The 16,494-nt window shown below is 43.7% G+C and overlaps 1 protein-coding gene across 1 annotated transcript in view; it reads right to left on the minus strand.

Annotated features, from left to right (window-relative positions):
• The window catches only part of adgrv1 (adhesion G protein-coupled receptor V1), a 92,815-nt gene that overhangs the window by 56,287 nt on the left and 20,034 nt on the right, over nt 1-16,494 (minus strand). Inside the window, exons 13-43 of the mRNA XM_047591129.1 lie at nt 15,537-15,663; nt 14,709-14,894; nt 14,392-14,572; nt 13,887-14,050; nt 13,678-13,801; nt 13,323-13,583; nt 12,188-12,314; nt 11,846-12,069; nt 10,951-11,685; nt 8,815-9,188; nt 7,857-8,036; nt 7,260-7,440; nt 6,965-7,158; nt 6,724-6,853; nt 6,378-6,458; nt 5,744-5,883; nt 5,287-5,652; nt 4,890-5,133; nt 4,554-4,769; nt 4,236-4,451; nt 3,903-4,147; nt 3,632-3,813; nt 3,023-3,521; nt 2,627-2,936; nt 2,326-2,535; nt 2,091-2,221; nt 1,845-1,944; nt 1,567-1,746; nt 1,296-1,459; nt 1,063-1,150; nt 12-90 (exon numbers count right to left, since the gene is read on the minus strand). Coding sequence (XP_047447085.1) covers nt 12-90; nt 1,063-1,150; nt 1,296-1,459; nt 1,567-1,746; nt 1,845-1,944; nt 2,091-2,221; nt 2,326-2,535; nt 2,627-2,936; nt 3,023-3,521; nt 3,632-3,813; nt 3,903-4,147; nt 4,236-4,451; nt 4,554-4,769; nt 4,890-5,133; nt 5,287-5,652; nt 5,744-5,883; nt 6,378-6,458; nt 6,724-6,853; nt 6,965-7,158; nt 7,260-7,440; nt 7,857-8,036; nt 8,815-9,188; nt 10,951-11,685; nt 11,846-12,069; nt 12,188-12,314; nt 13,323-13,583; nt 13,678-13,801; nt 13,887-14,050; nt 14,392-14,572; nt 14,709-14,894; nt 15,537-15,663 — 6,639 coding nt within the window. The remainder of the gene's footprint in view (nt 1-11; nt 91-1,062; nt 1,151-1,295; nt 1,460-1,566; nt 1,747-1,844; nt 1,945-2,090; nt 2,222-2,325; nt 2,536-2,626; nt 2,937-3,022; nt 3,522-3,631; nt 3,814-3,902; nt 4,148-4,235; nt 4,452-4,553; nt 4,770-4,889; nt 5,134-5,286; nt 5,653-5,743; nt 5,884-6,377; nt 6,459-6,723; nt 6,854-6,964; nt 7,159-7,259; nt 7,441-7,856; nt 8,037-8,814; nt 9,189-10,950; nt 11,686-11,845; nt 12,070-12,187; nt 12,315-13,322; nt 13,584-13,677; nt 13,802-13,886; nt 14,051-14,391; nt 14,573-14,708; nt 14,895-15,536; nt 15,664-16,494) is intronic.

Genomic DNA, 16,494 nt, shown 5'->3' on the forward strand with positions numbered 1-16,494 from the left:
TGTTTTCTTACATGGTATTGGTCCATTCAATGATCCCTCGGATTCCATCATTAGCGGCAATGATCACTTCTGCCACCAAACCCTGGGTGTCTGAGAGAGAAAGCACATGAAAATATGAAATGTATGACCAGATGTATGTTGTCAGTTGTTCATGACATCTATGATAAGTAGCAGTAATTACATCAAGCTACAGTTTAAGCACCGAGAACAAGTTTAGCAAGGGGAAACTGTAGAGGAGCTAACTCCCGTCATGCCACATTTAAGCGAAGGATTAGAGCTAAGAAGCGTCTGCTGTAAGTGGCTTGGGAAGCTGAGCAGCAAGTCTTTTGGGTGGACTGATTTATGACCCCCTGAATAGTCTTCTCCCATTGACTCCGTGGCCAAGACACTGGGAGGCCAGCTACGGGTTTAGTTTGGCTCTCTCGCTCCTCGCCACACAGTGCTACTCGGCTCCCACCGAATCCCTAGGCTTCCTCAATCATGGAAAGCATCAATCTCACCATCCAAGCCACATAATGATTGCTGCCAAAAGAGCGGGCGTGTGTTTACTGTGTATCTCCAAGCAGAGGGCTGACAGTATTCTGGGAACCTCCAAGTGCTGCTCTGCCTGTAGTATTCTGTCAACTCATCACTTTCTAAAGTTACTCATTCATAAATTGGACTGCGGTTTGGATGATGTGAAAACAGTAGCAATAACTGCCAAGCTCTTCCATGGTACATTTTGACGATCAGCTACAATGCTGTCGTCTAATGTACCATGCAGGAATATTGTACATCAAGCTACATGACATTTTAGGCAAAGCCTGCGAGCATGTGAACGTGTATTTTACCTGGTAAAGTGCAATACACAACCTCTACCCATCAAAAAGGGCAAATGGTGAGAAATTACGAAAAGAAAACAGGTAAAGTGATTTCATGAAGTTACAAAAACCAGAAAAGGGCACAGTGCAGAAAAAGCAAATAGTAAAATGATAGAAATTACACAGAATTTTTCAAGTAATTTGATGTTAATGGCAAAACTTTAATCGATGGTCCAAGGTTTGTAGTAAAATTTCTCTGTACCTAGTTGGGGAACAGTGGCGAGGGTTGTGATGAGTACAGCTGATGTTATGTTGACCAGGAAGAACTCCTGCAACTCTGGAATGTCGTCCTAATAAAACAATCAAGTTTAAATCCCACATTTAAACAAACCTGTATCAGAAAAATGCAGAAGACACACCTTGGATATGGAACATCGTGCCACAATGATTGGTTACCATATAATCTGGATATCAAGAAACATATGTTGTTTTTACCTCCAGTATAGTGACAGGGATAGCGACAGATGTTTGTCCATCCTGAATGATTACAGAACCAGTAAGAGCGAGGAAGTCTTTTCCGGGGTCAGCCAGAGCCCCTTCTACCACAGACAGGTTTTGTAAAGATCCTCTTGTAACCTCATAGGAGATGTTCAGAACTCCTGTACGCAAAAATGTAGATTTCATATCAGTTACAAACTTAAAGATGTGTTTGCAATGGAATGAATTACTTTTATTTGCACATTTTTTTGTGTTCTTGTCAACTGACCTGATGATCCAAACTCTCTATTGACGTAGATATTTATAGTTTGGTCCCTCTCCTCTGTGGTCACCCTTAGAGAAGATGGGGCTATAGACAGCAACCCATAGGGCTGATCACTGGTGTCCACAGTCAGCACCGCCTCTCTTCCTTGAACATCTAAGGTTGCGTGGCCTGTCACCACAACACCTGTGCAAAAGAGCAGTAATGTTACTTTGTTTTGTCTTTCAGAAGGTTTCACAGAGGCTTCTTGCACAGTTGCTAATCAAAAAGATGCAGGTTATTACCGAAGGTTTTAATGTTGGACAGTGAAACTTTATATACATCTTGGTCTTCTGGTGTGGCATCATCAAGAAGCTCTATGATTATGGTTTTGTTTAGTTCTCCCTGTAACACACAAAAAATATAAGAGACACACACATATTTAGTTGAAAGAACAAAATGGTGAGTTGTCCCAAAGCATGCAGTTATACTGTCTAACAAACATGGTATATGTGACACTACAATAAGCTTTAAAGTGATCTATTGTGTACCTCAGTAAAGAAAAGTGTCCCCGAGGTTTGGGTGAAGGTCCGGTGTACGAGAGGCCCTTGTATAGTCCACTCCACGGTGACATTACCCAGACCTGGAGCTGTTCTCATCACTAACAACGATAGCCCCTCACCTGTAACATGACATATGATACAGACCATTTGAAATGACGAGAGTAACTTTTCTAATCTGACATCCAGGCAAGCTGAGATCTGTATTTTTTCATCAAATACCCACCTTCTCTGGCGATGACAGAACGTGAGTCTGGATGGAAGCCAACAATCCCCGCCACATTATCATTAGCCAGTATCACTATAGTTACAGTGTCCGAGTGGGGCTGGATTCGACTTCCTCCCTCCGTATTGACGAGACCGATCATGAGGCTCTCGTTGTCCTCTGGTTCATCATCATCTCTGATTACTACCTGTATTGTCTTTCTCAGCTCACCTGTAAGGAAAAAGCACAGCACGAGACATGAAGCTGACCCAGATAAAGCCAACTATTCAAACCATTACTAATTAATCAGTAATTCACATACCATCAAAGACTAGAGTTCCTCCGATACCAGTGAAGTCAGTATTTGGTGTTGCCTTTCCTCCAACATATCTCCACTCTACAGTGACAGTGCCCAGATTCCCTCCTCTCCTCTCAATAATCAGAGGCACCACAATAGTAGAATCTTCACGAACCTCTAGATAGAGCCCTTCGTTAGTGGCGTTCGGACTGAGGCTGTAGATCAGAAATACGCCAAATGCATCTCCATTCACTCCTATGGTGACTACAGCCTTGTCCGGCTGACCAATTGAGGGCAGGTTCTTCTCTGGTACGGTGAAATTTATCAGCCCTACCTTCAAAGAATACACAAGAGGCAGAATGAATATTAAACCAATTAAATTATAAGTAATAAATGGCATCAAATGTTAGAGTACATTACCTTTAATATCTGTATGGAGAAGCTCTCATCCATTTCGGGGAATTCGTCACTCAAAATAAGGATGGTGAGGTTGGCTATCCCTGATCCGTCATCCATGAAGGCACTTTGAGCCATGACAGGAGTGTAATCACTGCCTGCAACAGCCTGGGCACTCAACAGGACAGCGGCTGCAGTGGCGTTTTTTACATAAGTCATAACCTGCCGTTCAGACGTCAGAACCTCAGCCCCCGAGGTCACCCACGTGCAGGATGGTGAGGCCACAACTGATGACAGAGAAAAGGCCTGGCAGGCTTTTTCTCTCAGACAAGCAGCAGCACATGCAGCCAATGGGTTTCTCTGACCAGTGATGTTAACTACCCTGAGGGGCAAAGTGGCTATAACCCCTGGTTTTGGAGGGTTATAGTACATCAACAGGTTCTGGCCATCAGCCTGAGCCAGACCAACAACATCAATCTCTGAGGTACTGTACATGATCTCCAGGCGACCGAAGTAACCACCACTGGAAGAAATGGGAAGGGAATGACAGAGAAAAGACAACACATAGGAAAGTTAGTACAAAACTCACATAGAAAAATTAATCAAGGTTAGAAAAAAAAACAATATAATTACCTCCTGCGAACTGTAATATTGGCTCTATAAACTCCCTCCAATGGCTCTTGGACACGGTAAACAGACTGTCCAAAGTAGACTGTCCCATATGGGTTGTCATTAGCAGGCACTATTATATTAACAAATGTATCAGCTCCCAAGTTTCCTCCGTTACTGGCACCAGTTAGTTCCACCTTAATTATCTACAAATGGAAGAGTGGAAAAAAACTGAAAAAACCACAACTACACTTTAATATTTTAAAGGAGGTAATTTCCTCTCTCAGCTTCTTACCTCAGTGATTTCAGGTACATCGTCAGCTAGAATCTCCAATCTGAGTGTCTTCATGGTCTCTCCAGGAGCAAATCTCACCTCTCCTGATGTGGGTCTAATGTCTCCTACTGCTAGCTGTCCATTGACAGTGGCCCGCCACTGGACCGCCACTGTGCCAATACTACCAGCATTACGCACAATAGGCAATGTGACCTCAACAGAGTTAGATCCTGGCTCCTCTATAGTAACTGGAACAGCCTGGAAGACTGGACAGATGTGAGACAAATGTAACAACCATGAGCTAAAATATGACAAATAGTTAATAATAGTGTGGAAACATTGACGTCTACTAACCAAAGGCACCAAAAGGGTCGTCAGAAGGCAGTATGGTGATGATGGCGCGTGTAAGCTCCCCTAGGAGAGCTCCTCCGGTGGTCTGGTTGATCAGCTCGATGAGAAAGGTCTCCTCCAGCTCAGGGACCACATCATTAATGACATAGACGGGTACAGATTTACTAGACTCCCCTTCCAGTAGCACCACATCAGTTGAGGCCACGCTGTAGTCTTCGCCTATAAGATTACACACACACACACACACACATATAAATATGTTTATATACAATAATATAAGGAGAAAGGTCCAAGTCAACAGTTGATGTCCTGGATACTTACTGACTCTGGCGGTCAAAGGCACTGCTCTGAACTTGACAGACACATCCGCAAAAATCCCCCCTACTCGTGTCACATTTATTATGGGCCCAACATAGTGTTCAGCTACACTGACAGCAGATGCTGACAGCTGGAGGACTCCAAATGCATCATCACTGGCCTCCACTATCACCTGGGCTACAGTGTCAGTCCTGGAGCCCAGAGAAGGGGAATTGGGAACTGGAAGGAAAAGAGAGAGGACATTTTATTAGTTAATTGAGTCATGGTTGGAGTACCGTTACATTTTAAATTAGTACGTGACATAAAATATTCCACTCAGTGTGAGCATTAGTATCTTACTGAGCCTCTCTTGCGCCCCTTGGATGAGCTGAACACTGATCAACTTCACGAACACTGATTCGTCTCTTTCTGGATCCTCATCGTCCAACACTCTCAGGGTGATATTTGCCTCACTCTGATTGGCCAAGAACACAACAGAATCGAGCAGGGAAACAAAATCTTTCCCCTCAGTGGCTCGGCCCACCCCAGGAGTCCTGTAAGGTTCTGGATCGGCTTCATTTAGGGTCCCATATGTTACTCGCACCTAGACGAAATAACATTTAATTAACTAAAATCACATAATTTGACTCAGCCACCCCATATACTTATTTGACAGCCTGACTTGTTTTATGAAAAAACAAAGCATAATAATAAGTGGCTTCAATTTGCATATTTTTTAATCTACAGTGTGACACACCTGACCCATCAGGCCTCTCTGTCGCAGGATAGTGAGAGAAACTGTTGCATCAGCTTCCGGAAGTCGAACAGGCCTTGATGCATTAGTGAATATAAAAACTCCATAAGGATCATCACTGGCAAGCACAGTCAGAGTAGCAGTTGTCTTAACACCCAGACGACCATGTGAGACGTTAACCAAAGACACAGTGAAGCTCTTGTCCAACTCAGGGGTCTCATCCTGGGCCACATCGATGACGATGTTCGCTGATTTCTGACCCACACCGAAGGAGATGTCCCCAAACCTGCTGACGAGCTCCCCCTCAGAGCTGGGTTCGGATTCCCAGTACACGGTTACATTGGAGAGGTCGCCAAAGGACCGATCCACCTGGGAGAGGACAAAAGAACACATAGCACAATGATGAACAATCACAGGGCATTTCCTGATTTTTCTAAAATGGTGCATTCCACCCACTGACCTGCAGCACCACAGAGCTACGTCCATCCTCAGGCTCCGTACCGTTAACAGACAAGGACTGAGGACTAAACTCAAACACTCCATGGGCGTCATCGGAGGCAGCAATGGTCACTGTGATGTGGGAAGCAACTCCCAATGTGGCTGCATAGAAAATTCCAGACGTGTGTTACCATTATACTCTTGGTGGCATTTTTAGGGGTTTTACTTTGAAATAAATGAAAAGTATTAGCCAGAGAAGAGGGGATGAAAATGATTTCTTATGTAATAATGCAGGTTTAACTGAAATAACCCAATGATGATAATGCACTAATAAAGTGATAATGTTATGCTCATAGAGGGTGGGGAGGTTATTTCAGAATAGGTCACAGCACTCAAAATATAGAGTGTAACACTGGAGTTAATGTCAAGTGCTTTCCCATCCAGCCCTGTGAAAGGTTATTTGCTTTTCCCACATCCCTCTCCATGTGTACTTATTACAGGGGTCACAGTATAAGGTAAATACTGCCCACATTAAAGCATGCATGCATGTGCACACACCCGCAGATGTGACTGTGCATATGCACCAAATACTTTAGTGTGGGGATAAAGGAATGGAGTGGAGATGAAGCAACGGGGAGAAGGAGGGGGATACTTACCATGGTGGTGATAGGATGGAAGGAGGAAGTCATAGTCACTCTCCCCACTACCACTCCCCTCACTATGCAGAAACTGACCCACTGATGGATCACACACGGGGATCACAGAAGTGTCACACCAGGTTAGAATCACACCGGAAGAGTAGAGTAGATCGAAGGGCATACGGGAAGGAGGTTTGTGGTAATGTATGTAGGGATGGGAAAGCACACAGGAGCACCGCACACACAAAACACACAAAAAAGTAGTACAGAATACAATGTCAATAGGTAAAGAGTTCTAATAAACATTCAGATCAAACATGCTAAATTAAAAAGAAGTGGTTTAAACTCTTGCTGCGTGTCTTACCTCCTCCATCTGCATTGTAGAGCTCCACTCTAAAAATCTTGTCCAGTTCAGGGACAGGATTGTCTACGATGGTTACACTGATGAACTTCAACCTATCCCCTGGAAGAAAATCCAACATCCCGTCTGAGTCCTGCCAGAGAAAAGGAAGTAGTTAAACAGATTTTCTTCTCATCTGCTAGGTTGTTTATCAATACAAGATGAGCGTGCTTGTCTCAGGAAGTGAGAGTTACTGGAAACTAACCTCGTAGTCTTCAGGGCTGGATGCTGTGAAGGGGGTTGTCCTGTACCCCACCATGATTCTTCCCAAAAGGCCTTGGGCCCTGACCACTGGTAGATGGATCTGTCCAGCTTCCTCGTTGACAGTGATGTGGGCAGGTTCTAATGCTGGAGCGATCAAACCGTCCTCTGGAGGGCTGGGCTGAAACTGCAGCAGGCCTGGATCAGGGAAGCGTGTGTGTTTGTGCGTTTAGTCATGGAAATAATGGGAAATGTGATGAGAAGAGGCGATGGACATTTTAGGGAACAGGAGTGAATACCATAGGGATGGTCGCTGGCTGTGACAGTGACCGTGTTAACTGAGTTTTTGGGGTCGATGCTTGCTCCGCTGGTGGGGGTGGAGCCTGCCTTCCCGTCACCTGACTCTGCTGACACTAGCGTGACCTGAAAGGACTCCGCTAACTCAGGGAGGTTATCGTCCAACACCAGCAGGTTCAGTACCTAACAGAAAAGACATTAAATTTAATTTCAGGCAGTACCTGAAATATGGTTAATATTATTGCTCTTTTCTCCTTTTAATTGGTTAATCTAGATTAAATGAATAGTGTTTATGCTGGGTGCTGGGTCACTAAGTACTAGATTAAGAGACTGAACTTGAGCTGACACCTATTAACTTGTGCAACTAATGTTGTGCAACTACCGGCCACTAGGTGGGGCTGGTTATCAAAAAACATTACAGTTGGGTGACTGTGACAGACTGATGATAGTACGGACATAAGATATTTATTTAAAATTCACATGTTGCCTTAAAACAGCAGTTAATACAGCACGCACGGCTCCTTCTTATTTGTTTCTACACCCTGGATGAACTCAGAGCAGCTTTCCCCAGCTCATTTAAGACTTTCTCACACACACACCTCAGATCGCTGTCCAGGCATGAAGAGCACAGCTCCAGTTGCATTAACAAAATCTTGATGGGCTGGAGTGTCGTTGTTCGAGCTGTCCAATTGGGTAACAGTGTAGTTGACGTAAACATGGTCCAGGGATCCCCGCATACGCTCAATCACACAGGAGATAGTAGAGCCTTCTTCAGTGGTCTATGAGGAGGAAAAACAGTGACTCGGTGAATTGAGATCCATATGAGGATGTCATCAAAGCTAAATACATGTAAGGGCAGTCACCCAATGCAGTTTATTAAACTTAATAGAGCTTACAATAGAGCCTTACAAACTACGGCGCAATCTAATTCCTTCACTGTAATAATGATGCCGGCCCACATGCCTCTACTTCTTTTAATTCCCAAATGGCCTGAGGTATGAAGAAGACCCTCAGGTTCTGATGGAATGTCATCCCCGGCCCTGCCACCTGTTGCCCTGATGGACATAAGGAACAAGATCTCCCATTTCGAGTGATGGAACTCCAGATCCACTTCTATAGGAATGCCCTTACTGACAGACCTGCTGCTGCCTTACCAGCTGTCGGTCTACCTGAGATGGCCCAACACGAGAGCCCATTCATCCAATCCAACTAAATCGAGAAAGCATGCTCTCCCTGCAGCCAGGCATGGAGCCTGATGAAATATGCAGCAGGACAGCGACGGACAATGACGAATGGGTTTACGTTACATGTGTATGCATATGTTTACTGTGCAGACACAAATGAATGATGACAGTGATGACAATGGTATTGTCACAGTGGTGATGGAGATCAAAGCATATATATAAAGGACAATTAAGTTAGTTGCCACACTGATATAGAGATAAACAATATTTTTGTTAAGGCTGTGGTGCTTGGCGGAAACTTGTCTGGCGTGTTTTTTTTCGCTGGTTGATAAACAGTACTTAAAGTCCAAAGATTTAAATACCGTACACTTACATCAGGAATGCAGGCGCCAGTGAATCCAAAAAGCCCGTTGGCATTGTCACTCTTCATGACTCGCAAAATAGCAGTGGGCCTGGGGAGGGGGAGGCGCGCTCCACCGTGCACTGCCACCAACTGCAGGAAGAACACCTCCTCTCCCTCCTCTTCGTTGTCATCCCTGACCTCCACCACAAACGACTTCTGCCTTTCGTCCTGCTGGTACCGCAGGTAACCTGAGATGTTGCGCAGATCTGTTTTGGCAGGCTGAGTGTGGAGCTCATGGATATGACTGCGGTTCAGCTTCACATAGTACAGGCGGACATCCTGGAGAAGACCAGTGTAGCGCTGTCCACCCTCAGGATCTGACCCAATAAACACTGAAGCAGGTCCTAGAAATACACGCGCACAAAAAAACACTGCTCAATATTTTAGACAAATAAAATACCATTTCAACAGCAATTAGTGAAAATAATTTTGAAGCTATTCAAGTATAGCAAAGATTTGCATGCATCATGGAGTCAATATTCACCATTAAATCAAGCACAGTGCACATTTTTAGCAGGTTAATGTCATGACTGCATTCATTTTGTATGTGCATAGTGTAACAAACTAGGAGGAAATTCTCGAGTAGGAAAAAATCAATTGTGCTGTTTCAATGCACCTAGCAAAGCTTTAAACTCTGCTTATAATTACAGTGACACTTTTTAAGCTCCTGTATTGGATAACAAAAAAAGACGCACATTGGCAGCTTTATTTGATTTACTTAATACACAGCTGATAAATTAATAAATTCGGTCGCATGTTGCCACAGTGAGATCCACTGCCCGTCCTCGCTTAAGATGTAGTGAGATCATTGTAACTGAATATGAATTGAATCACACTGAGCCTTTTTTCGCCATCATGTGTAACAGTAAAATAATGAGGGTCATTTGTTTCAATTATTCTTAATGATGGAGTTAATTTAGTTGTTTTGGTTGGATGTACTGGCACCACAAGCAGAATCTTGATTAAGGCCACCAAATACTCAGGTCCAGCTCTGTCATTACTCATTTATGTTCTTGCACCTCTTGCTCCTATCACTTCCTCTACTTGCACAAAATGGGACACATGCAGGAGTTCAGCCACAGTGAGCAAGTACAAAACCCCGACACAAAGCGATCAATATTTGGGGTGAGTTACCAGTAGCAGACAATAACGCGACAGGACTGACGATTATGTATAAATCTGCTGTGACTGGAGTTAGCCAAAGACGCATCAGAATATTTCCCTTTATGTGAGCTTTTGGCCAGATACAGGCTATTGTCTCCAGTAATTAGCAAAAATAGGAGGAAAAGAAGATGCCGACTGATTCCTTTCAGCACTAACAATGTCCAGCAGTGTTGAGACTAAGTGGTCACTCAAGCATTGAAGAGTCCCAGTAGTCCTGAACAATGAGGAGGCAAATGAAAGGTGGGTGCGTGTAAAGATGTACGTGCATTTATATATGGAACCATGAAGCCCTTCCATACGTGAAAACTGAAAGGGAACTTTAAAACGCTGCTTCATAGACTTTTGGCCTCGTATAAAATTACATGAAACAGAATCAATTTGAACAAATTAAAACTCACAGTCCAACTCATGTGTAACACTAGGCCGAGCAAAGATATCTTTTAATAAATATATGTAATACACCAATCAGCCACTACATTAAAACCACTGCCAGGAGAAATAAATAGATTGTCCACATTGTGAAAAAGCAGTGTTTTGCTTGGAGAGACAGGCGTCTCTCAACTGATAGGACACAAAGAACCTCACTAACAACATTTTGTTGCCAGACACCACAGGACACCCTTAGAAGAACTATATACATGCTCTGGTTCTCTGATACTCAGTCTCAGGCAGGTGGTCATAAGGTTATTCCTTATCGGTGTATCTTCATAAATGTACGATATGATAAGAAGAAGTGACAGAAGATAATTTGTGCAAAGAGGCCCTGTGTGTTTTTTGGAAAACCAAAATGTTGTGTAGGCATATACCCAAATGTCATTTCAACTAATGCTAAACACTGAGCAATGGGGTCACCTGTCACAAGAAGAAAGAAGCACATATAAACACAATGTGATGGGTGACCTAACCTGTCACTATGATATGTTCTCTGACAAAGCAACTTACCGTCTCTGATGCCCTCCCCTTTGATGCTCTTTAAGCCTCCGGGGACCGGGTTCCCATCCAAGAAGAACTCTATAATCCCATCATCAACAGTAACGATGACATGTAGCCATGTATTATCCTCCACAAACTTCTCAGCAGTGGCCCGAGCCACTTGGGTATTGTTTGAGCCTATTACAGTATAGTACAGCATCACTGTGACATGAGAGTCATTAGTGTGGACCTTCACGCCATAATAAAAGCTCCCATTTTGTGTTCCTTTGGAAAATATGAAACCATCAGTGTCTGGTGCTGGCACCAGCCAAGCAGAGAAGGTGAAGTTGCCAATGGCAGCAGGCCCATCTTCAGGGGAGATGGTCCCATAAGCTCCAGGACGCCCAGAGAAAAACCATGTGTCTGTGGCTGAGTGGTGTCTCCTCGCATGAGGTCTAAGCTCAACATCAGTTGGAAAGGAAGCTTGAAGTAGCAGGTCATCCATGGGAGGAAGGCCCTGTGGGAAGTGTCCAGAAACAATCTCCCAGGCAACGCGGACATTACCAAAAGTACCCTGCTGTCGGAGGATGGTAAAGGAAGTGACATCAGCCATATCATCCTGCGAGAGCACATCTTCAGCCACTTCTTGGTCCAAGTTGTCTTTAGCAATGGCGAAGACACCGAATGGGTCGTCATTGAAAGGGATGAGAACTGAAGCACTCAGAGAGGTCTCAGCTAGGCGTCCTCCGTCCCCAGGGTAACCCCCTGAAAGAAATTATGGACAAGAGCTTTCAAAACAAAAGTATTCATTTGCAACTGATAATATAGAGAACATAAAGCTGATGACTAAACTTTAAAGATGAAACTAAATGACAAATTGTTATGACAGCTGCCAAACCTGACACTTTTATTTCCTTTAACTCACCTGAGATATTTACCAGCCAGAGGACAAAGAACTCATTGAACTCAGGGAGTTTGTCTGAGACAGCCTCCAAGACAATGGGCTTGGTGTCTTCTCCGGTAGTGAAGGTGATGGAGCCACTGGTATTTGTAAACTCTTGCTTTTCTTCCAGAGGTGTCACAGAGTCATTGGAAAACAGCTGCCAGAAGACCGTAACATTCCCAAAATGCCCCCTTGCTCGTAGTACACTGGGAGAGAAGACAATTACAACTCTTGGATTTTAAATTATTAATTTAAATTTAAAGACCACAAAAAAACAAATAATGTTTGGCATTAAGAAACATGAACTGAGGAGCTGTTCCTTACTAGAAATTATTGGTCTTTCCCTCTTCGACAGGTTTTTCTGTGGGCTCCAAGGTGAAAATGCCATTGGCATCATCATTGGCTTCAATTACCACAGTCGCTGTGTCTGCTCCATACACAACAGCATCGCCTGTGTGGACACACATATCATCAGACTAGAACAGGACCTGCGTTCCTATGGTGATGCAGTCTGTGTCTTCAAGTTGCCAAATCATGCTTTGTACAGATGGACTGCCAGATAGATAGAAAGACAGAGAAGTGTAAAGATAGACTAGATTGATAGAGACTACAGAGACTGACAGGGAGTGCACTGGTCATATTGTTATTGTCATGCTAAATTTCATGCAATAAGGGCAGGCTGCTCTTATTAACATACCACACTATAACTATGGCAACCAAGCCCAGGAGGAAAGGGCTTCTTATTCATGAAGAATGAGAGTCCAAAGACAAAGGCTTCTCGCGGCAGAAGTGTTAAACTGAATTACAACAATTATATGTTAATGTCTTGAAAAAAAAAAAGAAAATAAGGAAGGAATAAAATTCACAAGGGACTCAGCAGTTTGCCAGACTGCAGATACAATGTCACAAGCATGCATATCTTCTCACGATTAAGCAGGAAAGGTAAAGATTGTCGAGGTTCCAGTATGTGTTTGGTTGACTTCTAACATCAAGTGTTGACTTTTAACACAATCCCTGCCAGAATTAAACCAGAGGCTAACCCTTCCTCGACTCTACACCACTGCTGTCAATCAGCAAACACAAAGAGGCCTGTGGAGTGGCCGCCCTTTGTGTCTTAAAATGTCTGGAGTCTGATAATTAAAGTCTTGTTGGGGCCCGCAGCCTTTCACTCCTATCCATTTAACACAATACCGGGTTGGAGGAGCTATCACAGACACGGTATTAACCGGCATTAAGACAAGAGAAGGAGCAAAGAAGGTGTTGATGTCAATTTGAGACGGTGCATAATTGCTAGATTTGCCTTCTTTAATTCACATATAAAAAGAGAAGGGGAATGCAGAGGTGTTTTCTTTATTATCCAAATCGAAATTTCTCAAGGTATGACACATCCAATAGTTTATCTGCAAAAGCATCTCATAATTCATGGATCTCCCTGTAATTCGCAGTACTTGCTACTCACCTGTGGCGTTGAAGAGAACAATGTGGAAAGGTTCGTCAGTCTCTGGTATGTCGTCATCTTCAACAGCCACAGAGATGTTCTTCATCCATTCACCCACATCAAACACCAGCAAAGTGTCGTTACTCAGCATGGTGAGGTCGCCCGGTGACGCGTCGCCGTACTCCACTTGATACATCACCGTGGCCAGAAAGTCTGCCCGCCCCGCCCTCAGAACAGTGAAGTTGGCCACACCCCCTTCCTGGAGGCGCACGACGACCGGCTCTGAGGTAGCGGAGAGGGAGAGGTGAAAGGTTGCAGCTTTAAAATGTATTATCTCGGTCGTTCAGATATGCTTCATAGACAGTGAAATCCTTACCAGAAAAGTAAATGGGGTCATCATTCTTATTAATCCTCAAACTGGCATTTCGTACGTTCCCCAGTCTTGCGCCCCCTGTAGCATTTAACAGTGTGATGGTGAAATCCTCCATGTCTTCTGGGATCTTAAAAAAAGAAAATTAAAGAACATTCAGGCAATGGAAAGTAACTCTGATTTTGGATTCAATTCTTTTGAGTTTAACTTTTTACCTCATCAGGTACAGAGAAGAGAGTGAGGTTTTTCAGGTACTCCCCCTCCTTGAAGGTGATGTTTCCTTGGAGGGGGATGACATCTCCGGACAGGGCCGGCTCCAAGACCCACGACACTGATACTTCTTCAAAGTGACCCCTGTTCCTCACCACAGGGTAAACGGCTGAGGGAACATCAGAATCCAGATTTTTTGTGTTCAGATTTTTTTTTTGCACCTTTCTTTTGATTTAAATCTGACTCTATTTAGTTTAAATAATGTATTTTCATTGTACAGCTACCCTGCTAAGAGCAAACATGTGTAATACATAGACTAGAGACAGATAGAATCTTTCAAATGTGTTAAACAGGATCACTCGCTTAAAAAAAAAAACGTCCTTCTTTTCTTCATTAACAATCACATAAATGTCACGACATGCACACCAGAGTTCTGTGACTGACCGCAATTTCAATTTTAAGTGTTGACTATAAAGTATCTCCATTATCTAAAGGACTGCTACTCGGTACCTCGGTGCGTCACGTTCCCTTTGCTCTCATTAATGGCCACTGTCAGTCCTGATTGGAAGAACTCAATGACCCCAAAAGGGTCGTCATTCCTCCGCACCGTGATGTTGACCTCCCTGTGGTTGCCTAGACGACTGGGTGGAGTGCTGTGGCTACTAAGTACCACAGAGAAAGTTTCATCCAGCTGTATGCACACACATTTGCACAAAAAAACACACACACACAGTCAGTTTTCATTTAAAATAGTGATTTGAAATAAACAGACAAAAAAGAAATATGATAATTCACTATAATTATTATTAAAACATTCAAAAATGTACCTCAGGCACCCCATCAGGCCTTGCCACCAGTGCCACCACAACCTCTCTTTCCCCAGGTTTGAACTCCAGGATGCCAGTAGCACCATAGAATTCAGTGCTGCCAGAAGGCACGACAGAATATCGCACCAGCTGTTTCAAAAGTTGTCCCTGGGCTCTGACCACGTGCAGCTCCACGGCCTCCCCCTCCTAGGTTTTTAAATGTACAAATATAATGAAACCAGAGAAAGCATAACAATATGTCAGGTTTAAGACCTTAAGCCCCGGGCAATTTTCCTTTTAATTCCCACCTGTAAAAACCTGAGCCAGTAATGGCTCTACGACTGAGAGGTCAAGTCAACAACCTTAAGATACACTTGGGAGAATTCTGAAATACAATAGGCCTCCTTTTACCATCGCCCGGTTGGAGCCAGATCTGAAGACTCCACGTTGTCAGCCGTCTAAGAATAGTAACGTGTTGCATTTTTAAGTAACAGATATGACCTGACCCCAGTACAATAGAACCCCAAAAGAGAAAAGGAAGATAAAATGCCATAAAACATAGAAAATCACAAAAAATCTATTTAGAAAAAGCGTGTTATTAAAAGAGAAAAAAACAGCAGAGTTTTATCTCTAGGGCCCCTGGTTGGAAATACTCAAAAATCAGCAGTAAATTTTGGGACTTTTGAAATCTGGTCATGTTTCCTGGTTAAAATCTTGGCTGCAGAGTTTTTGATGAGCTGGAGGCACGAGAGAGATCTTTACTGCGAGGAATTATAGCCTAAGCTGAGGTAGCACACAGGGTGGTTTAAATCTAGTCTTAATAGTTTTTCTATGCAGGTTTAAACTTACATTGATAACCCATGGACCTCTGGACAACGGGGAGAACTCAAAGACTCCTCCAGGGTCGTCGTTCTCCATGATGACGATCTCTCTGCTGGTGAAGCCAGCTTTCAGGATCTGATTCTCAACATTAATCCTGAGACACAAAATCATACCAGTGACTATGACTGGAGTATAGAAACACACTGCAAAATATCTGTCATCATGCTGTGGAAGTTTCTTAGACCTTTACTCTCGTTAAATGTTGTGAGATTCTGCAACATAAGCTATAATAAGAGCTAATTTTAAACTGCTCAATTTTAATTCAAACTTCTTAAGGCATTCCTTTTATTGTGTGATCCTCATTAATTACGAACTCCGTATGATGTCCTGCTGTTCAGAGCACTTTTAATAACGGTGTCAATCAACTGCGTGCCTGCCTCTTTATTGCTCCACAGGGGTGTGCATGCATGTGTGTATACGCTGAGAAAACTGCAAAACATAATGGGCATCACAAAGGCATGGCAGAATGAAACACTCCAAACAAACGGTCACAGCTAAGGCGCCGCATGCATACAAACGCTGACGTCTTCAAAAGGGCGCACAATCAAGCCCGATTAAATTAGAGCAAGGCCACATACAGACGATTCTCTATTTACTCCCAACAATCCCTCTCCTTTTGGATTCCCTGTTTTCGCACCACTGCAGAATTCCCCCCGCCCTGTCCCCGGTCCCCCTCATCCCCATGTTGACCAAAGACCCCAGAAATCCTGAAGTAGGCCCTTCTCTGAAAAACAAAGACCTGATTCACACCACACAAAAGGCCCAGGTTCACTCCACTCTCCACTTACCCAAAGTACACTATAAAGCGTGCAGTCTCCACCCTGCAGGGGGGGGAGTGGGAGGGAGAGAAAGCCGCCGTTCTCATCAGAATATAGACTAGCAGAAGAACAACCCCCCGGACGCGCACACACAAACAAAACAGGGA

The sequence above is a fragment of the Mugil cephalus genome, chromosome 8 (assembly GCF_022458985.1).
Source record: "Mugil cephalus isolate CIBA_MC_2020 chromosome 8, CIBA_Mcephalus_1.1, whole genome shotgun sequence".
Classification (NCBI taxonomy): domain Eukaryota; kingdom Metazoa; phylum Chordata; class Actinopteri; order Mugiliformes; family Mugilidae; genus Mugil; species Mugil cephalus.